Raw genomic sequence first — 25,370 nt, 5'->3', positions numbered from 1 at the left:
TTTTCTTGTTTTTTTTTTTTTGTTTGCTTAATTTTTTTTTTGTTTTTTTTTTTGTTTTTGTTTTTTTTCTTTGCTGTTTTTTTCCCTTTGAAGTTGAAGAAATAAAACTGATTGTCTTCTATGAAGATGTCGTGATAATACTAGAGTTACTTGATCTCATCCTCTTCACCCCAATGTGGAGCATAGGGCCTCTAGGACCGTCCGCCATCTACTTTTGTCCTTGGCTTAACTCCTTGTGGAGCATAGGGCCTCTAGGACCGTCCGCCATCTACTTTTGTCCTTGGCTTCACTCCTTGTGGAGCATAGGGCCTCTAGGACCGTCCGCCATCTACTTTTGTCATTGGCTTCACTCCTTGTGGAGCATAGGGCCTCTAGGACCGTCCGCCATCTACTTTTGTCATTGGCTTAACTCCTTGTGGAGCATAGGGCCTCTAGGACCGTTCGCCATCTACTTTTGTCATTGGCTTCACTCCTTGTGGAGCATAGGGCCTCTAGGACCGTCCGCCATCTACTTTTGTCCTTGGCTTCACTCCTTGTAGAGCATAGGGCCTCTAGGACCGTCCGCCATCTACTTTTGTCATTGGCTTCACTCCTTGTGGAGCATAGGGCCTCTAGGACCGCCCGCCATCTACTTTTATCATTGGCTTCACTCCTTGTGGAGCATAGGGCCTCTAGGACCGTCCGCCATCTACTTTTGTCCTTGGCTTCACTCCTTGTGGAGCATAGGGCCTCTAGGACCGTCCGCCATCTACTTTTGTCCTTGGCTTCACTCCTTGTGGAGCATAGGGCCTCTAGGACCGTCCGCCATCTACTTTTGTCATTGGCTTCACTCCTTGTGGAGCATAGGGCCTCTAGGACCGTCCGCCATCTACTGTTGTCCTTGGCTTCATTCCTTGTGGAGCATAGGGCCTCTAGGACGGTCCGCCATCTACTTTTGTCCTTGGCTTCACTCCTTGTTGAGCATAGGGCCTCTAGGACCGTCCGCCATCTACTGTTGTCCTTGGCTTCACTCCTTGTGGAGCATAGGGCCTCTAGGACCGTCCGCCATCTACTTTTGTCCTTGGCTTCACTCCTTGTGGAGCATAGGGCCTCTAGGACCGTCCGCCATCTACTTTTGTCCTTGGCTTAACTCCTTGTGAAGCACAGGGCCTCTCCGACCATCGGCCACCTACTTCTGTCCTTTCTGCGTCACTGATTGTGGAGCATAGGGCATCTACTTCTGTTCTTGACCATCTTTTTGGTAGCCTCTCAGATGAGGCCTGTTATTTTCAATTCGTCTGACAATGAATGCCTCCGTGTCTGTTTTGGACGCCCCACCTTTCGTGTCCCTGGTCTTCTTCATGTATGACCAACCCATTTCCATTCCTTCCTTCTGATTTGAGTATTAATAGGCTCTTAGTTTGACCGTCTCCATAGTTATCTGTTGAAGATGCGGTTATGCTATATGATTTTCAAAAACCTACGGAGGTATTTGTTTATGAAGTTCTGAATTTTATGAGTAAGGGTGTTGGTGACGGTCCAGTCATCCGATACATACAGAAGAGCCAAATATTCTAAGTTTAGTTGCATTAGAGATAGCTGTTGCTTTCCATATGGGTGACAAGATGGCAAAAGTCTCCTGGGATTTCCTTACTCTGGCTTTAATGTCTTCCTCACTGCCTCCTGTTTTCACTAACTTAAATGTGAAATCAATTCCATCTTGAACTGGAGATCCTGAAATGTGGATTGGGGTTTGCTGTTGGCTATTTATCCGCATCGTTTTTTGTTATTTCAACATTTATTTCGAGACCAATATTTTGGCTGATTCTCTCAAGCAGTCTACTTCAAGTTGCATTGTTATCTGGACAACGCTAAAACATACAATAGAACCATCCGATGTTCCCTTAATAGTTATACCCTCATGTTCTAGTACACGTCATAGCTAAAGAGCTCAAATAAGGAACAGCTACATACTCTTGACTGAACTGATCTCTTATTCAACTCACGTTGATTGTTCTAGTACACGTCATAGCTAAAGCAACTCACGTTGATTGTTCTAGTACACGTCATAGCTAAAGCAACTCACGTTGATTGTTCTAGTACACGTCATAGCTAAAGCAACTCACGTTGATTGTTCTAGTACACGTCATAGCTAAAGCAACTCACGTTGATTGTTCTAGTACACGTCATAGCTAAAGCAACTCACGTTGATTGTTCTAGTACACGTCATAGCTAAAGCAACTCACGTTGATTGTTCTAGTACACGTCATAGCTAAAGCAACTCACGTTGATTGTTCTAGTACACGTCATAGCTAAAGCAACTCACGTTGATTGTTCTAGTACATGTCATAGCTAAAGCAACTCACGTTGATTGTTCTAGTACACGTCATAGCTAAAGCAACTCACGTTGATTGTTCTAGTACACGTCATAGCTAAAGCAACTCACGTTGATTGTTCTAGTACACGTCATAGCTAAAGCAACTCACGTTGATTGTTCTAGTACACGTCATAGCTAAAGTAGCAATGACTATCCCGCACAAATCTTTGGACCTCTTTTTCGCTCACAAATTGCCCGAATTCGCGTCAAAATATGGGACGAAGCCGTTTCGTATATGCTATTTTAAAAAATTAATTACGATGCTGTTTATCGATGAATATGACTGAAAGTTGGCTAACAGTTAGAAAAAAGGTCATTTTAGATTATGTCAAGCGACAAAACTCGTGCGATTACCAGAAAACCGTTAAAAATAGATTTTTACTCTTTGGAGTAAAATATTTCTAAAACTACAGGGCGTGGAGTTTTGTCGCTGACAAGGTAATACATGAACATTTCTTCATTTTGGTTGTAAAATTTCATATGAATATGACGAGTACTTTTCCCGTATTTTACAAAACACCATCCTAATTTGCTCTTCAAGTTTCAATCTTTTAATCCACTTATTACGCAAGATACAACGAAAGGTCGAAAAAAAATGCCGAAAAAGCGTGCCATATTTTCGCGTTTTTTTCCTCTTTGCGGGTCATCCAAATAAATGACACCTTTGAAACAGCATAACTTGTTTATTTATGAATGGATTTTCAAAATTCAAAAACATTTTTACTCAATGGAGATAGGGCTTTGATTTTAGACAAAAATTTTTCTCAAAAAGAGAAAAAAACATTTTTCATAGTCATTGCTAGCTAAAGCAACTCACGTTGATCAGAGCCGCCAACTATTACGAAACATTCGAATATCTGAATTTCATGATCATCTCTAAATCGTTAAATTGAAAATGAAAGATGGATATATTATTTATTATAGATTATTTTAAGGATTTTGAAGTGTTATATAATATTTGGGTAATCTCCCCAAAATTACGAATTTTCAAGTTGTCAGGTCTGGTTTATATCTTGATATAAAAGGGACATAATCAATACTATCATTTATATAAAGTATGCAATGAAGAGTAAAACATGGATTATCCCTCTTACATTTATTACGGAAGGCGGTTACAACTCAACATCTCTACATTAATTAGCTTGGATTTCGATTTCAACCTCCACATTGATCGTTTTGAGAATATCGGTCACACATAACTAGTTTATGGTCCAGGAAAGCAGCGATATCATTTAGGTTGAACAACAAATAAGAAAACGATAAAATCACAGATGGCTCCGTTATTCAATCATTGAAATCGTGTGAACGCTGGAATTGCTGTCTATAAAGTGAGCTTTCATGGTAAATAACATCCACTTCATGTGCTAAAGGGCTCTTTATCCGAGTCCCAATCAATTAGTAATATATATATATCATCATGATTATTATTATTACTATTACTATTATTATTATTATTATTATTATTATTATTATTATTATTATTATTATTATTATTATTATTATTATTATTATTATTATTATTATTATTATTATTATTATTATTATTATTATTATTTTATTATTATTATTAATTATTATTATTATTATTATTATTATCATTATTATGTAATGTATTTGAGAAGTAGTTCTTGTCTCACTATCAGAGTTTATTTTGTTTATTTTAATTTTATTTATTTATTTTTATTCATTATCATTGTTTGTTTTTGCTTTTTACCTAGAATGGAAGGCCAGGACATTCAACGATGTTTAAGTAAAAGATCTATCAACTAAACGTGGCGATACGTAATTCATTGTGATAAAATAAGACGGATGCGATATTATCCTAGACCGACGCTTTCCTTCACATCTGCTTTCAAGTAGATACGATACTCGATACATATGATGACGAAATATATCTAAGTTGTAGAGTGAATATTTTACTTTGGGAATTGACTCATGTATAATTAAAAGCAAAAGGATTGGTCAAAAAAAATGGTAAGGATTGTCTCATTTATCATAAATAAAGAACTTTGTCGGTCAGTGTACTAATTGGTCGTCCGATATTTCTGGGAGGAATCGCCCGACCAAACCGCCACCAAACAGTGATGAAAAATACCAATTCTGCAATTTTAATGCCAAATTCCGTGACTGAAGAGAAAAAATAATAATGTGCAATATTGACAAGTTTGTCGCCCTTTATTTCTTCCATACCACAGAGTTCTACTATATTACGGTAGACTTGTAAAGCGATTTGAGCACATTTAGTGGATATTGCGCTATATAAAAGCTCTTTTTTCTGTGTTCCAAACACTTTTTTTTTATTACACTTATCCAAATGCTTCTGTGCACATTAGAGAAGGGAAGTTCACTTTAATTCATTCAGCAGAGCAAGTTAAAGTTAAAGCTGATGTTCAATCAATAAGGTTACTGAAGTAATAGGATAAAAAGAACGAGATATCTACTTTAAATTTTAAAATCTCTTTGTAGTTAAATGTTTGATATGGCAGTTCATTAATTCCGTTAACAAACGTGTGAATAACTGTAAATTAAGATCGTTTGGCAAAATTGGATATTATTTCACCTGAGTTTGAAACGAATATTTTTTTGTGTTCGTGGATAGCTCATACGGTAGAGTCACGCTCTCACCGGCCAGGCGGAGTTGTCGTACCAATAAGGTCACAGGTTCAAACCCCATCACCGCCGCGAAAATTTTTTATTCTCTATTGTCTTCTGGCACTTTTCTACTCACTTCATATCTTGTTGTTACCAACATAAGTGCCTGCTCCACCCACTTTTCTGAATTAAAAACTCACCCCATATACCGGAGCATACTCAATGTCACAATTGTTTCTATGTTATATGTTTGTGTTGAGAATATTGGCTATTAAGCTTAACTGCTGGCCAGGTAACTTCGCGATGGTTGTGTGTTGGACCCGCGGTCTCCAGTAGTCGGTGAGAGAGTCGCTCTAGGAATGACCCGAGTTTGAAACGAATATTTTATTGTGTTCGTGGATAGCTCATACGGTAGAGTCACGCTCTCACCGGTCAGGCGGAGTTGTCGTACCAATAAGGTCGCAGGTTCAAACCCCATCACCGCCGCGAAAATTATTTATTCTCTATTATCTTCTGGCACTCTTCTACTCACTTCATCTCTTATTTAATTTTCTATGACTTTTTATTTTGGCATTTTATTTTAAAAAACTACTGCCAATCTTAGTTTGTGACGCTACTTCCTCCCACCTCAGTTCGTAAATACAAGAGATAATCTGGCGTAACAAACTTTCATCGATGGTTTCTACGAATAAAAAGTAAAAGGCAACTTTAAAAATCCTTTGAAGACAAACCAGGTAAGAGTATTGCTCATAGTCCTGTTAAATAAACTCTTTTACCTCAATAATCTATAATTATCACCAACTTATCAATTTCTGTCGAAGTTCAACAACTATTCCAACCATACCATGTTGACCACCAAGACCAAGACTTTATTGAGTTAAGAGTTAGATATCTAGAGACTAGAGGTAGAGGAGAATAGTTGAGTACATAGGATGGGGACAAGGAGTGTATTCTCGGAGTAGGTACTTGAGCTCGAAATATGCAGCTATTGAGTTTGAGTGGCCAAAGTGTCTGTTTCCAAATTGGAAGAGGAAAATTCGAGACACCTGTCTGGGGATAATCCGAAAAGGTGGCGTTTTTATTTTTAAGCACCTCCGTTTCTAGGGAGTTTAAGGCGGAAAACAGACTAGATCTGAAATCATCTACTTTGACAGGCCCATTTTTGTCAATTTTCATCTTTTATCTACAAATAAGTGTCATATATCATTTTAAAGCTTGAAATATGAGGATTCAGAATTTGTAAAAATTATGAGCAGGAGACGATTATGTAACTTTAAAAAGTAGGTCAATCAACGGTGACCCTGATTTACATGGAAATGCAAAATGAACAGAAATGTTAACAATCTGAAGTGAAAAATGACTCAAAATACACGTACACAGGTCCACTTTTTAAAAATAAATAACAAACAGAATATATTTTGTACTTTGTATAGAGACTAACTTTATTATACAACAAGGGGGATAATTACATGAGACAAATAACGAAAAAATATTTTTTGTAGTATTTTAAACTTTCATTTCAACTTTGAAAAAAAAAATGGGTCCTTGTTTTCAATTGTATTGTCAAAACGGGTGACAACAACCCAGGAATAGGTATCTGGAGGATCCTCTTTCACAAATCACACACTCTGCTCTACACATGCGCATAAATAAATTGGCCCGCTATTCCTTGGGAGAACTGCACGGTGAAACTCCCTCTCCTCCAGTACCTGGTATAAAAGTAAAAGCAATATATAAAGACATAGTTGATGACAAAAGCATATTTGATTTCCACTGCTTTAAACATATTTGATTACTCTCTTGAGAAAATAAGGCTTATAATTGCGCATACGAAAGGTGTTTTTAAGAACAAATACTCACACTTTGTTTGCTACACCACAGAGGTTCAAGTGTGAGGATATGAAATGATGTAGCATATGAATCTAATAAAAAGATATTTATAAATAAGTCTAAAATCTGATAACAAATTTTTTTTCTGGAACATTTTGGCAAGTCGTACAGCATTTTTTCCTTTCAACATTTAATTCAGTACTTAGTTGCTATTACGGATTTTATCCATATCGGTTAGCAAATTCACAGTTGTGGAGTAAGATTTAAAATATCGATATGAATATCGATATCGCCCGGCAGCGATGATGAGAAGATAATGTAAACAGGGCATTTCGGCGCAGAGTTAAAAGGTGTCTGCGCATCGATACAGAGCCCTGAAATTTGGCATGAATAAAGTTTAGATGTTATTCTAAAAACAAGCGTTTAAATTTTAAAAACACACGCGGTAAATAAAAAAATAAATGCATTTGAAAATTGCCAAATTTTAACTTCATATAACTTCTGGAATTATTAATGGATTTTTCCTTAATTGACACCATTTAAAAGGAAATTGAAAGACGAAAATAATGATACCAAAATATCTGCGATATTCCTCTTTATAACGAAGTTATGCATCTTTAATTGAACTCCCCAAAACGCGAACGGCAATTTCCAGTCACAACTTTCCTGTGGGCGAGTTGGGTCAAAATTTGACTGCCACTGCTGCTGCTCACTAGACTGCCTAGTTTAACTATCTTCCTCCCACTATATGATTCCAGACAGGGGAGACAAATGGTCTCATTCCTGTTCCAGAACCAGAACATAGAAAGAACAAATGATAAAAGGGCGATGGGGAAGACAGCAAGGTAAAGGGCCAATCAACAACCAGCCCAAGACAGCCAACTTTCCCCTACCCTAAGGGGAATTCCATCCAACAACCAGCCCAAGACAGCCAACTTTCCCCTACCCTAAGGGGAATTCCAATCAACAACCAGCCCAGGACAGCCAACTTTCCCCTACCCTAAGGGGAATTCCAATCAACAACCAGCCCAAGACAGCCAACTTCCCCCTACCCTAAGGGGAATTCCAACCACAGAACTCCAGGACGAGGACAAAATCTCACAGCAATATCTATTGGAATTAATTATCCCCCCTATTAGTATTAGAAGACATTACTGTTATATTTCTGGAATACAATTTCAAGTGGCTGTTCATGAATTCCAGAACAGAATACTAAGATGCAACAAGTGACATAAAATGAAAGCAACAATGAGGGAAAATATTAAACAAATGGGTTGTATGTAGTTTGATATCATTCCAATATTTATTGAACGATTTCAAAAGGAAAGACAAAATGAACATGTGTATATACAAACTGTAGGTCCTTGGGGATCTCAACTCAAAAACATTAAAACCACTGAAAGTTTATTCGCAATCAACATCCGAAACCACAATACAAAAAATGCACATGAACTAGGAACTTATCAAATTCATAATTATATTATATCACCATGAACAATATATAATCATAGCTATAGTTAGGTATCATTACCATTATCATCATCATGGGTATAAAATTTAAAAAGAGGCATACTTTAAAATGTTAAAAATGACTCAATTTCCCTTTACTCCAAACTATTATCAGACCAGCCATTATAAATTCATTTACAAAAGAGACTAGACAGAATGTAATAGCTATGATATATCTCATATTATAGAGAAAACCTATTGGTACATAGGATATAACTTAATGAGCTAGACATTTTCTTTCTATTGCCTTTATTTAATACTGAACTCTTTAAGATTCAACCCGACAAAAACCAACAACGGCATAATATTCATGGGCGGGGTAGCCAAGACTGGCCTTAGTAAGTAAAATCCAATCGTTGTGAAGGAAAAAACAGGCCCTGTCACTGCCGCAGGGTGTTTTCAGCTTTGATTTTTATAAATTTGCCGACAGAGAAGAAAATACGTTTCAGAAATTGCGATTTAAATCCTATTTTATTTGCGGGTGCAAATCATTGACATTGCACTTTGTTTGGTAAAAATCTGTAAAAAATTACGACTTCGGTGATGAAAAATGACTTTGAAGACCATTATTGTAAACTTTTAAAAATATTATGAATAATTTATAACTCCCTTATTTGTGGGTCGATTTTGTCATTCGCGGTAACAATTTTATTGTAATAAAGAGATAGGAACTTTAGAGTTATTTTTTCTGATGCGAAATTATTATTTTGTAATTTTAGCACCAAGAAAAATAGTCGGTAAATAAATTTGTTACACCTCTTTGATAGACCGCCGGGGTTCGTTCCTGTAGAATTGTGAATCAAGCGTCTCAAAGTCTTCGACCAATCACAGGCTATCTATCCAGCTGGCCGAAACAAAGACGCTTCTCCCCGTCGATGTATTAAGCTATTGTTATGCAACGAATATAACACCTTAGTAGGCCTAAAAGTAAAGAATATAATTCTGAGGAATTTGAAAGTCACATTGCTGAAATCAGCTTGAAAAAAGAAGTACATTGGTCTTTGTTTCATAAAAATCGGTTGAAAACCAACTGTTTTACGAATAAATTTGATTTAAAAAATTGCTTTTGTTTATTTTAGCTTTTTTTAGCAACTTTTTTTATTTATCGGCCGATTTTCTTGATTTTTATATCATTCTTTATATCTCAAAGAGACGAGATCAGTGATATACTTTGTATGTTTCAAATGTAACTAGAACATAATTTGGCTTTTTTACCTATCGACCATGCCTGGATAATTTAGTCAACAACGTGGCGATGTGACGCAACTATTCCATGGCCGTCTTCCACTGCCTCAACGATAATTCAATTCATTGTTGACGGCTGTTGACACGTGAGCTGCCAGAACGACCAATCGTTGAAGGGTCAAGATGCTCAGTAGCCAATCGTTCTTCGGTCAAAAAACTTAAGAACTCACGAGAACAAATGTTTGAAATTTGGTGATGGACGGACCTATGAAATCGTTTCTGGGCGGCGTTTAGCCATGAGTGACCGTAGAAAACGAAAAGGCGACTACAGATATCAAAGAGTAGGCTTATATCATCAAAGGATGTCTACATGATTGACATGGCCATATAGGGAACTCATTACCTACTCCCCCAAAAAGAATCTGAACACGAGAGGGTTAAGCTTTTATATCATTATAGATCATCTTTATCTCATTTATTAAAAGTGCCTTGGAGCATGAATTCATGGAATTTGCGCGCTATCCAATGATTTATTATTATTATTATTATTATTATTATTATTATTATTATTATTATTATTATTATTATTATTATTATTATTATTATTATTATTATTATTATCATTATTATCATTATTATCATTATTATTATTATTATTATTATCATTATTATTATTATTATTATTATTATTATTATTATTATTATTATTATTCAGTGAGAAGTAGCAGCAGAATATATTTAGGAGATTATTTATTTCACATAAGCATTGCTACATAGTCCACTGGTGGATGGAAAACGTAGTTCCATTTAGATTTGGCTTATTCCGACTGGGATAATTTTTCAACCGTGCCATATGCCAAAAAGTAGGCACTTAAATGATGGGCTAAATCTGTGTCATAGTTCTCTCATTCACCTGCATGGTCGCTAGCGGTCACGCTCATTTAAAAATCTACCAAAGTAACGCCATTTCAGCTTGGACTGCCGTGGTCAGCGTCATTGTCACAGTGTTTCAGGGAATCCCCTTTCATTTTTTCAGTCAGCTGGAGCCCAGTTTCAAGCTGATTCCTATAGTTATTTTTGGGGTGTTTTTAAGGTATAAATAATTGAATAGCTCTGCTTCTATATAACAGAGATAAATTCAAACAGTTTTATCAATGGGATGATATACTGCATCATAGTGAACCGGATTTTGTACTGCCATTGGAAAACTGAATTTTCATTTAAGTGCCTACAAAAAAGTTGGTTGGCCTGGTTAATAATAGGTGTCAGGGCATTTACTTAATGGTTGACCCTTGTCTGTTGTTTCTGTAGCAATTATTGAATTTGTAAATGGATCTTTCTCCAGTTGCATCTTTGAAAGGCCCCTGAAAGAAGCGCCATGGCAAGTGGTAACCCCAGTGGGTTTGGACGAGGGGGCCGAGGGGCTGCCTTGATGCAAGCCTTGGCAAAGTTACCCCGCAAACCAGGTGCTGAGGAAAAAGGAGAGGTAAATGGAAAATTATACATCTTTGACAATTTGAATAAAGTTGTGCAACCAAATTGTGGTATATAAACTTGTTTTGATTTGCATCAGATTTTGGTCAGTTTTTAACTTAAAATACATTTCATTCTTGGTTTTATAACACCAATACCATCAAATACATTTCATTCTTGGTTTTATAACACTGATATCATCAAATACATTTCATTCTTGGTTTTATAACACCAATACCATCAAATACATTTCATTCTTGGTTTTATAACACCAATACCATCAAATACATTTCATTCTTGGTTTTATAACACTGATATCATCAAATACATTTCATTCTTGGTTTTATAACACCAATACCATCAAATACATTTCATTCTTGGTTTTATAACACTGATATCATAAAATACATTTCATTCTTGGTTTTATAACACTGATATCATCAAATACATTTCATTCTTGGTTTTATAACACTGATATCATCAAATACATTTCATTCTTGGTTTTATAACACCAATACCATCAAATACATTTCATTCTTGGTTTTATAACACTGATATCATCAAATACATTTCATTCTTGGTTTTATAACACCAATACCATCAAATACATTTCATTCTTGGTTTTATAACACAGATATCGTCAAATACATTTCATTCTTGGTTTTATAACACCAATACCATCAAATACATTTCATTCTTGGTTTTATAACACAGATATCATCAAATACATTTCATTCTTGGTTTTATAACACCAATACCATCAAATACATTTCATTCTTGGTTTTATAACACCAATACCATCAAATACATTTCATTCTTGGTTTTATAACACTGATATCATCAAATACATTTCATTCTTGGTTTTATAACACCAATACCATCAAATACATTTCATTCTTGGTTTTATAACACTGATATCATCAAATACATTTCATTCTTGGTTTTATAACACCAATATCATCAAATACATTTCATTCTTGGTTTTATAACACCAATACCATCAAATACATTTCATTCTTGGTTTTATAACACTGATATCATCAAATACATTTCATTCTTGGTTTTATAACACCGATATCATCAAATACATTTCATTCTTGGTTTTATAACACCAATACTATCAAATACATTTCATTCTTGGTTTTATAACACCAATATCATCAAATACATTTCATTCTTGGTTTTATAACACCGATATCATCAAATACATTTCATTCTTGGTTTTATAACACCAATACCATCAAATACATTTCATTCTTGGTTTTATAACACCAATATCATCAAATACATTTCATTCTTGGTTTTATAACACCGATATCATCAAATACATTTCATTCTTGGTTTTATAACACCGATATCATCAAATACATTTCATTCTTGGTTTTATAACACCAATACCATCAAATACATTTCATTCTTGGTTTTATAACACCGATACCATCAAATACATTTCATTCTTGGTTTTATAACACCGATATCATCAAATACATTTCATTCTTGGTTTTATAACACCAATATCATCAAATACATTTCATTCTTGGTTTTATAACACCGATACCATCAAATACATTTCATTCTTGGTTTTATAACACCGATATCATCAAATACATTTCATTCTTGGTTTTATAACACCAATACCATCAAATACATTTCATTAATAATAATAATAATAATGCTGAAAACTTATATAGCGCTATAACTCCGAGACACCAGACTCTAAGCGCTTAAATTACAAATTACTTTGGCTGAAACATACTCATTCACACACACAAGCACACACACACACACACACACATACACACACACAACACAACACACAACACAAACCAAACCTATCTTGCTTCTCATACCATCTACTAAAATCGAAACAAATATGTTTTAAGCGAACGTTTAAAAATAGACAAAGATTCTTTTTCACGAATGCTCTGCGGTAAGGCGTTCCAAATAGAGGGTCCGAAATGAGAAAAGGATCTCATTCCAGCATTTTTCCGAATTCGAGGGACAACTAGTTTTGTGGAATCACTGGCCGAACGTAAGGGGCGGGGTTTTGAATATCTTTCAATTAGTTCTGAAAGGTAGGAAGGGGCAGTACCTTCAAGACAACGATACACTAAAACACAAGCTTTGAATTTAATTCTTTTCTCAACAGGCAGCCAATGCAGGTCATGAAGTAGAGGTCCGGCAGAGTCGCACCTACGCTTCATAAATACTAGTCTGGCAGCGCTGTTTTGGACAATCTGAAGACGTTTCAGATTGTATTGCGAAACGCCAAACAACAGAGCATTACAATAATCCAATTTCGATAGTACGAGGGACACAACCAGGTGCTTGGTCACATCCTCAGATATGAACCGTCTAATGGAAGCAATCTTTTTTAGTTGGAAAAAGAGAGATCTAAGCAAATTATTAACCTGATGCTCCATCGACAGTCCAGAGTCTAAGAATGTGCCAAGGTTTTTCACTTTGTCAACAATTTGAATAGAGGCATCCCCCAACTTCAAATCTGTTTCACTTTTCCACTTCCTGTTCCCCACATACAGCACCTCATTCTTGGTTTTATAACACCGATATCATCAAATACATTTCATTCTTGGTTTTATAACACCAATACCATCAAATACATTTCATTCTTGGTTTTATAACACCAATACCATCAAATACATTTCATTCTTGGTTTTATAATACCGATACCATCAAATACATTTCATTCTTGGTTTTATAACACCAATACCATCAAATACATTTCATTCTTGGTTTTATAACACCAATACCATCAAATACATTTCATTCTTGGTTTTATAACACCAATACCATCAAATACATTTCATTCTTGGTTTTATAACACCAATACCATCAAATACATTTCATTCTTGGTTTTATAACACCAATACCATCAAATACATTTCATTCTTGGTTTTATAACACCAATACCATCAAATACATTTCATTCTTGGTTTTATAACACCAATACCATCAAATACATTTCATTCTTGGTTTTATAACACCAATACCATCAAATACATTTCATTCTTGGTTTTATAACACCAATATCATCAAATACATTTCATTCTTGGTTTTATAACACCAATATCATCAAATACATTTCATTCTTGGTTTTATAACACCAATACCATCAAATACATTTCATTCTTGGTTTTATAACACCAATATCATCAAATACATTTCATTCTTGGTTTTATAACACCAATATCATCAAATACATTTCATATAACACTGATATAATTGATTTGACCTGCCTGACGCATGAGTTGTTTGCATCTGAGATGCTTGAGATTTTCCCCCAATTATGGATAGATTTTTAGTCATAATTCTCATCTCTTGCACACCCATTGTGGTTCCGAGTTTCGTGTGAGTTTGATTAAGCTCAAAGGGTAGAATTGGGTTGTGTTTTTGGTTCCATTCACAGATTGACAAGAACACCCTTGATGAGTAGAACTTGTTGATGGGACAAGTAGTTTGTCACAAGGGCTCATATTTTTAACTTTCTACTCGTTATTTCATCCTGTTGAAAACCAATTTGTCATTTAAAGTTAGTTAAAATGGCTACTATTACTATTATTTTCATCTGATAATGCCAGGTTGGTAGATGTGTGTATTTCTATCTCATTAACATGTTTGGGTTTTATCACAACATCTCTACTATTATTCCCATATTGTAGGAAACACCAGCAGTAGCGACACCAACCGCTCCACTTCCCTCCTTAGGCCGTGGTTCCCTCTTTGCCAGACTAAAGGCAGAGACTCCTCCAATTTCCCAAGCACCCTCCATCCAGCCTGATAGTCACAAGCCCGGTGTTCCCAGTGAGTAAATGGCAATGGAGAAACACCTTGACATAGACCATTGACTTGTGCATCATATTTCTGTTGTATATTGTTACCATTTTTGTGTTGTTTTAGGCAGTTGGTGAGAGCTGCTGGTAGAGTCTTCTATCACTTTTATCAGTAGGATTCAATGGTCTGATGTCACATCTGCCCAGCAACGAGCAACCCTAACAAGTACGGTTACTCTCAAATGATGTTGCCTATAAGCTGACTGAAATTTGTTTTCATGACAATTATTTTTAAGATGAGATAATTGTTTCAAAATAAACTTTTCCAAGATTTTGATCAGAAAAGGAAGATCAGAGACTGGGTGATAGTTTCTCTTTGTGGCTATAATTGTCCTAGAGTGAGATCGTGTATTTTCCCGGGTCCTGGCTTGTGGCCTCTCTGTAAGGGAAATAGTCTGATGTATGTGTGTACTTTTATTCATGTCAATCTCAAGTCTGAACATATGACTATTCCCTGTTACACGGAGATTTGTAATCCAACAGTGTTGAGATTGAATGCGCTGAGCCCTAAATCTCTCTTACTTTCCATTGTGTGTGTCATCTTCCTTCAGTTGGGCTCTGAAATGGCTGCTAAGATTGTTAAACTTTGCCCCCCCCCCCCCCACCAAAAAAGAAAAAAAATAAAAGTAGGGATTTAAATGTGAAAGTTTTTTTGGGGGGGATATCTCTCTTTTATTATTATTATTATTTTTTTTTTTTTTTTTGTCTTTTAAAGAAAATGCATTGCCTTCAATAATTTATGAATGGTTTATTTCTGTTCTACACCAGTTTTCCCCTTAGATGTGACCTTTCATATTTTGTTGTTTATATTCCCATATAAGGGAATGCTGAAGAATGATGTGCTGAGAATAAAATTTCCTTGTGTCCTGTTGTAGTGATTGTAATTTTTAACCATGATGTAGTCATCAACGTTGTCACCACTAATGCAGTATTGATGTCCCTTTTTCCCATTCAGAGGAGGATACCCCTGTCCCCAGACCAATGGGTCGTGGACTGGCTGCCATGAAAGCTCTTATGTAAGTCACAAACACAGATCTGATGAATCGATTAATCTCTCTGTAGAATTAAAAGGCTTCCATTTTTTTATTGTCTAAAAACAGAATAAGGAAGTGTTACAAAGATGTGCATTGCTTGATGGTTGATTTAGTTACTGATTTGTTAAAAGTTTAGAAATGGTTTCTCCTTTGGGACTAAGAAAGCCAGCACTCTGCAATTTAAGGAATTAAAATAGAAAACACAGTTACTGTTTAATTCTTCATGTTTTGTTGACAAAGGGTAACACCGAAATGTCGACATCCTTTGTCTGAATGATTTAAATTGAAGCTTCCATTCCATTGGACTCTATTGTTGTTGACTTCTTGTAGCTTTTAACTTCCAGCAGCAACGATTGCAAGACTAGAGAAGAAAATGACAAGGAATTCTAATAGAATATAAAATTCTCAATCAGCCTTGCAAGACTAAAGGCCAGCTGCTTTGTAAGGAGTGAGGGACATCTTTTATGTTTGTTGCTTTTATTCAGTAGAGGGGGGCAATACTATATTTCATTCAACTTTTTATATTTTTTTTATTTTTCAACTTTCTTCCCATCTTTGAAAAAGAAAATTTATCTTTATTCCTTCTTATTTTCCCCACCCACCCAGTGGTTCCACTGGCAGTGTGGGAAGAGGCTTCAAACTGCCGTTCTCTGATAGAGATGACTCGTTGAGACAGACACCCTTGGTCAAGCCAGAGAGGAGAGATTCCAGTTCGTCACCAGAGCCACCTGTTGCCAAGATGGACTCCTTGCAGTTGGACAAGCCGGGTGCCCCATCACGCAAGGAACGGCCTCGTCTTCCAACTGTAACAAGACTTGGAGAATCGGGAACCCCGTATGATATATATATTCTTTTTTTATTTACCCCACCCCCCTTCTCTCTGTCTCTCTCTCTCTCTCTCTCTCTCTCTCTCTCTCTCTCTCTGTGTGTCTCTGTCTCTCTCTCTCTCTCTCTCTCTGTGTCTCTGTATATATATATATATATATATATATATATATATATATATATATATATATATATATAGTGGCCCCCACTAGCGTTGCCTGAAGATTCCATATGATTGTCCTTTCAGTATAGTTGTCCTTGATATATATATATATATATATATATATATATATATATATATATATATATATATATTATATATATATATATAATGCCCCTGCTGTTATTTTGGTGTAAATTTTCTATATTTTTTGTTGGCCCCCACTAGCGTTGCCTGAAGATTCCATATGATTGTCCTTTCAGTATAGTTGTCCTTGATATATATATATATATATATATATATATATATATATATATATATATATGTATATATATATGTATTAATACCGGATAGGGAGACTTTTGGTACCCCTATTAGTTCATTTTACAGTACTTTACCAATAGGGAGACCAAAATCCGGTCCCCCTATTGATTTGACCTCTAGCACATTCACTTTTCTGATTTTAGTTTAAGGTTGTCAACCCAACCGTCAAGGATATATAATTGTAAATCATAGTATTGAAGTTATTTGTTAAACACCACAGTAAGAAGAGTTATGCCTAAATTTTCACGTTGGTCAATAAGGTGACCGCCTGAAAAAAGTACAATAGGGGTACCAGTGTTTTCATCGATATATTTCAATAGTGAGGCAATATATCTTTCCGAAATTTTCTCTAAAATTCTAGAGCATTATATGGATTTTTATAGTAATGAAAACCTAATATAAAATTGTGTGAAAGTTGATGAACTGAGGAATGAACAAGATATACGAATTATAATCTATTTTTAGAAACAGATTTATCGAATCTTGGTCCGGATTCTTATCTTGGTGACAAGAGACAAGCAAACATAGTAAATCTTTTTTTCGTGAAACGTATGTTTAGTCAATTTCGCGCATAAAGAGGCACTCGGCACTCACTCACTCCGCAAGTCAGTAGTAGGTGGTTATCAGTTATCAGCTTTAATTCTTAGTCAAACGCTTCATCAAACCCATTATTGAGTAGCATGTTGATGCCTGATGCCAGTTGAAGCCATCTCGACGTCGTGAAATGGAGCATCTTCTGTCATAGCAGTAGAATCGTCAGATGCCGCATTTAAATCCTCCATTCCAGGCGTTGCTGTTGCCATATCGATCTTCGAAATGATTTGGTCTAGACGTCAAGTTGACCCGTTCTATGTCTGAAGAGATTTTAAAGTGCAATACCTAACATTATATCTTGATCTACAAAAGAGTCTTTTTAAATGAACCGCTGTGTTTCTATATTTTTCAAGAACCAATGATTATCTGATAACCACTGACAACTGACTTGCGAAGAGAGTGGCCGACGGACGTCCTCTCTATAGCAAGTATTTTTTCGTCACTTGCTGAGTTCCAAACTAGACGTCTATGGCATCGTGGGGTAAATTGATGCTGGAGGCATCATTGAAGAGACACCGAGATAATTTAAATGGTAAGTTATTGGCCATTCTTATTACATCACTGTTGATTTAAGATTTTCAATAGGGTAGACATCACACTAGGTACTTTGGTAAAAAATTCAAATTGGATTGAGCTCAATGAAACCTATATCATTTTAAAGTGCTTTTCAACACGATTCTAATGATACCAAAATTGTGAAAATCAGATAAGCAGAAAAAAAGTTGTGTTAGTTTAAAGGCTGACAAATGGTCTTCTATTTGCCTTTGTTATTTACTGACGGACTTTGTGACCTGAAAATTGTTGCATTTCCGGTAGTAACCGCCATTTGGATTTCAAAACTGGTCTAAAATGACCGCTAAGATTTGAGTAAGGATTTTACTGGAACGAATTTCATGGATGCGGTATACAACTTTGCCCTGAATTTAATTTTATAAAAAAGTTAAGATGTTAAATAAACGTGCCAGCATGAAATTTTGATTTACCAAGTTCTAATCTTTTAATTATCCAAAGCTAAATTATACCCTATTTTATCCATAATCAAAAGTTATACTAAATTGTCATTGATTTTAAAATAAACTACACCAAACGATAGAGTAATTTCTCCTGAAGAAAATAAGACATAAATCATTAAAATCCATCCATAAACAAAAAATCTATGGAACTTTTTCTGAGACCCATCACTCAAAAGTCCAAAAAATCGGGTCACAGCCACTAGGCCATTTATCGGCTCCCTGCTGGAGGGCCAAATGGACGCTTACCAAAGTACCTAATCACACACACACCGATTGATGATTGTCACTTGTCAGTCAGTCATTTGGAAGTGGAGTCAGATAATTCGGGAACTTCTGTAGACTGTAGATTCACACTAGTAAGATCTGTCGTTTACTACTACTACTACTACTACCACTACTACTTTTAGTTTTAGCGCTATCCAACTCAACACTTCTCGTGTTTATTTTATTTTGGCAAAACTAGAATGGATTTTTGAAAAGAATATAAAAAATAATTTAAACTTAAACCTGTCTTTGCATCTTGCTTTATGCATACAGTATGCCATATCACAAAATCATAGTTTAATGTTGAGAATATGCTATTTCTTTTGTAACTTCAGATCAGAGAGATTTGAGCTTTAAAAATCCTGAAAAATGTCTTGCTGTCAATCCAGACAACCCTTTTGATGTGATCTATGATGTTAATGGTAAGAATGTAATTTGATGAGGAAATGAATAACATTTAGGTACACATAGTTTGCTTTTTTTTTTTTATTTTTGAGTCATGATGTTTAATACTATTACAGTCCACTCCGGATAATTGCAACTCGTTTAATCGCAACTTTCGGTTAATCACAATATTTCCTAAGCAATGGAAATAATTCTATATAAAAGTCACTGGTTAATTGCAACAAACTTCGGTTTTTTAAAAAGTGGTAAATTCAAGAAATCAAACAGTATATCATGATTAAATTTCATCATGGATGAAATCGTGACAGGTTGAAGAATCGAGAGTGAGCAGGATTTAATGCTACAGTAGTGTGTCACCACTCTGTTAGAGTCGAAAGAGGGCGGGGCTCTGCAGTATGGGTTTGTGACGTCATCGGTGGCCATTAAATAGAAGAGGGGTGGGGCTGGTCATAATCTTGACAACAGGTTATAAATGACAGTTATAAAGAGAGACTGAGCGATATCCTTTGTTTTAGGATTAACAACTGTGCATTGTGACCAACGAGTTTGGTGAGAGCTTATTGTCTCTCATTAAGGCTAATCTCTTTAACTCTGACAAATGTTGAATTGTTGAGAAAAAAGATTGAAACTTCTTCCAATCTGAATAAGATATCGGCTTGCTTCATAGCTGCTTTTGGTTGACAAATCTACACGGGGCTGCCATATGGTTTTTGTTTCAATCAAATTGCTCTGTATGTGGTGGACTAAGAATATTATTTACTGGTTTGAGTTGACAATAAATGTGTAAAATGTTGAAATAGTGGACAGGAAACTGAATTTCGGTTAATCCCAACATTTTCGATGATCCCAAGGTATTGCGATTATCCTAAGTGGACTGTACCTGAATCTTGAACGAAAAACTATCATATGGATATGATTATAGACAGATTGGTTTCTGGAATTATATTTCCGTCCTCCCTTGCCAACTCTGACGTTCTTGAAATTTAAAAGAAAATAGCCAGAAGGTTTCGGACTTAATTTTCTTTTTTTTCCAAAGGACAATAGTCATAAGGTAAATAATTTTAAAAAATCCTTTTACAGCACAAGATGGCATGATTTTTTGTTTAAGAGTTTAGAGAAAAACTTGCACATGATAGTCTTCAGCTTTTTTTTGTTGTTTTTATTTTCTATATAGACTCCAACTCAGAGCCTGAAAGTGATGCAGAACAAAGTTCCATATCACATGATTCATTTGTGGTAAGTATGTACATTAAAATAAAATCATAACATTTGTATAGCGTTTATCCACAGTTGGCACCATGCTCAAAATGCTTCACATCACCATATTTTGTGGTGGACAAAACACATTTGCCACAAAAGATGAGACCTGCAGTCTGTTAGGCGCAATACAATATTTCAGGACAAGGACAACACTGTTTTACACCAGTGAGATCTCCTAGTTTTTTGTTGTTAAAAATTTTTCTTTGCAGTGGACTTCGCCAACAATAACACTATTTTAAACCTTCCTCGTTATATTTTGAAGTGATATTCATTGATGAGCCATTCACATTTGAAGTCGTTTGTTTTTTATTTGACAAAATGTGAAAATGATGCGTTTCCAGGAAAAATTAAAATAACTTCTGTTGGGATTATACTTTTGATCTCGCATTTTGTCCAAATTCTCTTGCATCGTAATGTTTATCAACTTTTTTTGTTAACTATATTGCAGTTGCAAGGTTAGGAAGTTCATATTGTTGCAATGACAACCGTTTATATGTCCAGAATCGTAGTGATATAAAAAATTGTTTTGTAGTTGTTGGTCCTGGTGTAGGATTTAAAGAGTTGGTTAAAAACGGTTTACTGAAACCCTGGTTGGTGTATCTATATTTATCCAAGCACAGTTGAACATATTAAATACTTAGACAATATGTCTGCCTTTCTCAACTCTTTTTTATTATACTTGCATTATTAACCAGCTAATTGTTTAGTTGGATTATTAAACAATGGCTCTTCATGTTTATTGTCAACATGAATAAATTGATTGATCTGTCATCTTTTCCACAAAATATACAGGGTCCCGATTTTGTTGCTGACTCCGAGTCTGATTCCTCTACGTACTCTGTGAGGTACCCAATGCTGAGTACATCATTGTCTTTGGAACCTAGTGCTCATTCCCCAACTCAGTCAGAGCCTCATCCACAACTATCACAGACTGAACCTCGTTGCCAGTCTGGGACCCAGGTTCAACCCGAATGCTATACACTTGCAAACCAACGTGTTACGTGCAATGGTGAGTCATTTTTTTGTCATTCTTCTCCTTTGATATTTGTGGGATCAATTTTAATTTACCCATTCCTTTTAAAAGAAAACTTCCACCCCCTCCATGGTGCTGCATTTGTGTTATTGCATTTTTTTCTGTTTTGGCAGTGCTGCGTCGCAAAATACGCTACCATTTACATAACAAGCACAAATCCAAATTTGATAGGGTGGACATATTAGAATCTGAAACCCCAATGTGTGAGTGATATCAGTGAAACCAGCCATAAAAATGTTCATGTTTATTTTATTGGGGGTTTTTTTGTCTGTAATAGACTTAAATTGCTTGTATTGTAAGTGTTAAAATGGTTTTTTTGTTACAACCCATCTATATATTAAAACTGTTTCTTTGTATTTCTATGATGCTTAAGGCTTTTTTTCACAGACCAGCTGGAAACTTAACGAGAATCAGAGTAGATAACATTTTTATTAATCTTGCAACCTAAACAGTATATGATGATTGGGAGCATTTAAAGAAAAGCACATTTTCTTTTAATTTGTCGGTACTAAAATTATACTTTGATAATGTCTGCTGTGCTACAAACCCTTTTGACTTCCAGGTTCAATATTTTTCTTTATTCTAAAATTCTTGGGTTTCCTTTCAATGACAACTGAGATCATTAAAATTCAGCTCACAACATGATGTGTGTAGATTTGATGAAAACATATGTTCGAGTTGAGAAGCAGTGTTCACGAACTTGCTGATCGTTTTTACTAGCATTTATTTTCCTAACTTACCTGTGTCAATTAACAAAGGCAAGACTCAAATATTTTCTATCTGAACAGTGTGTTTGTTATTGAAATATTTCCAGCATATACATGTCATATTTCATTCCCACAAAATATAAATCAGGATTAAGTTGTCTGGGCATCAGCATCGTTCAGGCAGTTGGGGGGAAGTCTTTAAGGAATTAATGAAGCCGATGCTCAACCGGTCTGGAGGACGTTTGATTGATGTCGGCTGTTTGTTCTGCCAGCCGGTGATGTTTTCTCACTCCCTCAATGACAAAGAAAGTCATTGTTATGACTATGAACTATAGTCTATTATTACTTTTGTTACTATATTAATTGTTACTTATTGCCGCTACTGTTATTATTATTATTATTATTATTATTATTATTATTATTATTATTATGATATTGCCTTCATTGCATTCTATTACTATTATTGATATAATTAATTTCTGATTGTTGTAAATAATTTATGTGAATTGAATTTGTCGATTGGCCAAGGGCCTACAATAAACTTAAATGAAATGTTAGTCTTTGGATAGGACTTGGGTCTATTCTTGATTGCTTTTCCGCCTGGGTCGAGTGAAGCATTTGGAGTAAATTTTGTTGCTCAACGTAAAAAACATTCCGCTGATACTGATACCTACAAGGGGTGGTTGGGGAAAAACCTAAAATTCTTTTGACATTCTGTCTGATTATTCGCTGAAACAACAAAGGACAATCTATGTATTCAGATGAGACTTCAATGTGTTACTATTCCGATTTATGTTCATATTTTGATTATAATGAAGAGGGAACCCTGAACCCAGTGAAGTGGGTGGATTGATCTATTTATTTCTATTTCAAAACAAAAATATGGCGTCTTTTCACTGGATTTGTTATGTGGCAGAGGTCTCCACAAATCTAACATACCTCTTCCAAAGGAATAGATGGTAGAAAAGTATATAACAAGAAGGAATTATGACAGTTACTTGTCCAGGCCTTAAATATTTGAAATGCTATTCCTCTCTATCGCTGTCATGTAGCTGATGTGCATACGATCTGTCTATTGATTTATTTTCATAGTTCATAGCATGATGTGCTTTATTTTCTTCTTTTTTTTTCCAGAGAAATACAAAAAGCCAAGGAGACCCTGTCCATACTGTGGACAGTTGCAAACAAAACTCTCAAGGCATTTGATGAGGAAACACAAAGATGAGACAGAAGTTACAGAGGCCATGAAACAGCCTGTAAAGGAAAGGGATAGAACAATGGATTATCTCAAGAAAAAGGGCATTTTTTATTCAAACACTAGAAACAATTCAATAGTTATGCGTGAGAGAGCACAAGGGTCACATGAAGTTGTTATGTGTGCTGGCTGTAAGGGGTTTTACTCTGGACGAAGGGTTTATGAACACAAAAAGAAATGTAGTACTGAGCATGCTCTGTGTACTGGGGTTGTAAAATTTTATCCCGTGGCTCCCAATGCAAGTAAAGAAATAAAGGAGAATATTCTTGACAAATTTCGGAATGATGAAGTGGGAAATTTGTGTCGATCTGACAAAGCTATAGTATTGTTAGGAACAAAATTGTGGAGTAAAAGTTCAAAGAAGGAGAGAAAAGTTATAATGAGTGATTTACGCATCTTAGGAAATTTGATTTTAAAAACTAGGAAGAGAACAAATCAACCTTCTTTCTCTGGAGAGGACGTGGTGAAGCGTTGTAACTTTAATGAAATATCGCAAACCATTTCTGAAATGACTTTGAAAGAGGATGGGACATTGAAAGCAGGCTTGAAGCTTTCAATTGGATTTATATTGAAAAAGTTAATTAATTTCTTAAAAGGGGAATATATAATGCAAAACAAAATTGAAGAATCCGCAGAGATAGATTTGTTCAAAGCTGTCCTGGATTATAATTGGGATAGTATTTTTTTTACAGCCAGAGTTCAATGTGAAGCAAAGAGAACAAATTTGAGAAAACCCAAAGAGATGCCATTAGAGAATGATATAAAGAAGCTACGGCAATTTATTACTGAAGAGATGGTCCGTATTTGTGAGGATGATTATCAATTATTTGATTCACATATGTTTGTTAGGCTTCGCAATGTCATCGTAGCTAGGCTTACAATGTTTAATGCGAGGAGGGCGGAGAACCCGCAAGGATGTTGTTCATCATCATCATCATTGCCTTTTTCACCCTGGGTCAGGGTATAGGCCACAGACAAACAGTTTCCATCCTTCTCTATCCTGAGCCAACTTTTTTATCTCATTCCAGGTCTTACCACTTCTTTGTATATCAGCTTCTTTAATTCTTCTCCATGTTCCTCGTGGCCTTCCCCTTGATCTTCTGCCCTGAGGGTTCCAGTCCAATACTTTCTTTGTTATAGTTGAGTCATTCTTTCTAAGCGTGTGTCCAATCCACCTCCATCGTCTTCTTCCTATATCCTCTCCCACTGGTTTCTGCTGTGTTCTTTTCCATACTTCTTCATTTTTTATTCTATCCATCCATTTTATTCTGAGTAGCTTACGCATGCACCTGTTTACGAAAATCTGTACCCTCCTTATACATGCCTGTGATGCGTTCCAAGTTTCACATCCATACAGTAGGACAGACTTCACGTTTGAGTTGAAAAGTCTTAGCTTTAGTTGAAGGGAGATATCTTTAGTTCTCCAAACTCTGTTCAAAGATGTGAACAAAGGCACAGGCTGCATTCACATCTTTGAATCACATCTTTGAAGGATGTTGTTAAAAGACTGGAATGATGCAGATTCAGGTGTATGGGTTGATCCCCAGCTTGTACAACATGTCACTGATCCTCTGGAAAAAGCGTTACTTGAGAAGTATAAGCTGGCCTATCAGTCTGGAAAGGGAAGCAAGATGTTGGTCCCTGTGTTGATACCCAATGACACAATTCAGCCTTTAAGGAAACTTGCACAGGAGCGTAAA

The 25,370-nt window shown here is 35.5% G+C and overlaps 1 protein-coding gene across 1 annotated transcript in view; it reads left to right on the top strand.

The window, feature by feature from the left end:
- The first annotated feature begins 5,386 nt into the window (after nucleotides 1-5,386).
- The window catches only part of LOC144973824 (uncharacterized), a 21,972-nt gene continuing 1,988 nt past the window's right edge, over nucleotides 5,387-25,370 (top strand). Inside the window, exons 1-5 of the mRNA XM_078916718.1 lie at nucleotides 5,387-5,682; nucleotides 10,818-10,958; nucleotides 14,626-14,767; nucleotides 15,752-15,812; nucleotides 16,437-16,664. Coding sequence (XP_078772844.1) covers nucleotides 10,851-10,958; nucleotides 14,626-14,767; nucleotides 15,752-15,812; nucleotides 16,437-16,664 — 539 coding nt within the window. The 5' untranslated portion in view covers nucleotides 5,387-5,682; nucleotides 10,818-10,850. The remainder of the gene's footprint in view (nucleotides 5,683-10,817; nucleotides 10,959-14,625; nucleotides 14,768-15,751; nucleotides 15,813-16,436; nucleotides 16,665-25,370) is intronic.

Source organism: Berghia stephanieae, chromosome 5 (assembly GCF_034508935.2).
Source record: "Berghia stephanieae isolate SIO BIC M18660-M18661 chromosome 5, UCSD_Bste_1.3, whole genome shotgun sequence".
Taxonomy (NCBI): domain Eukaryota; kingdom Metazoa; phylum Mollusca; class Gastropoda; order Nudibranchia; family Aeolidiidae; genus Berghia; species Berghia stephanieae.
Note: the sequence above shows the minus strand (reverse complement) of the source record. Positions and strands in the feature narration are given on the sequence as shown.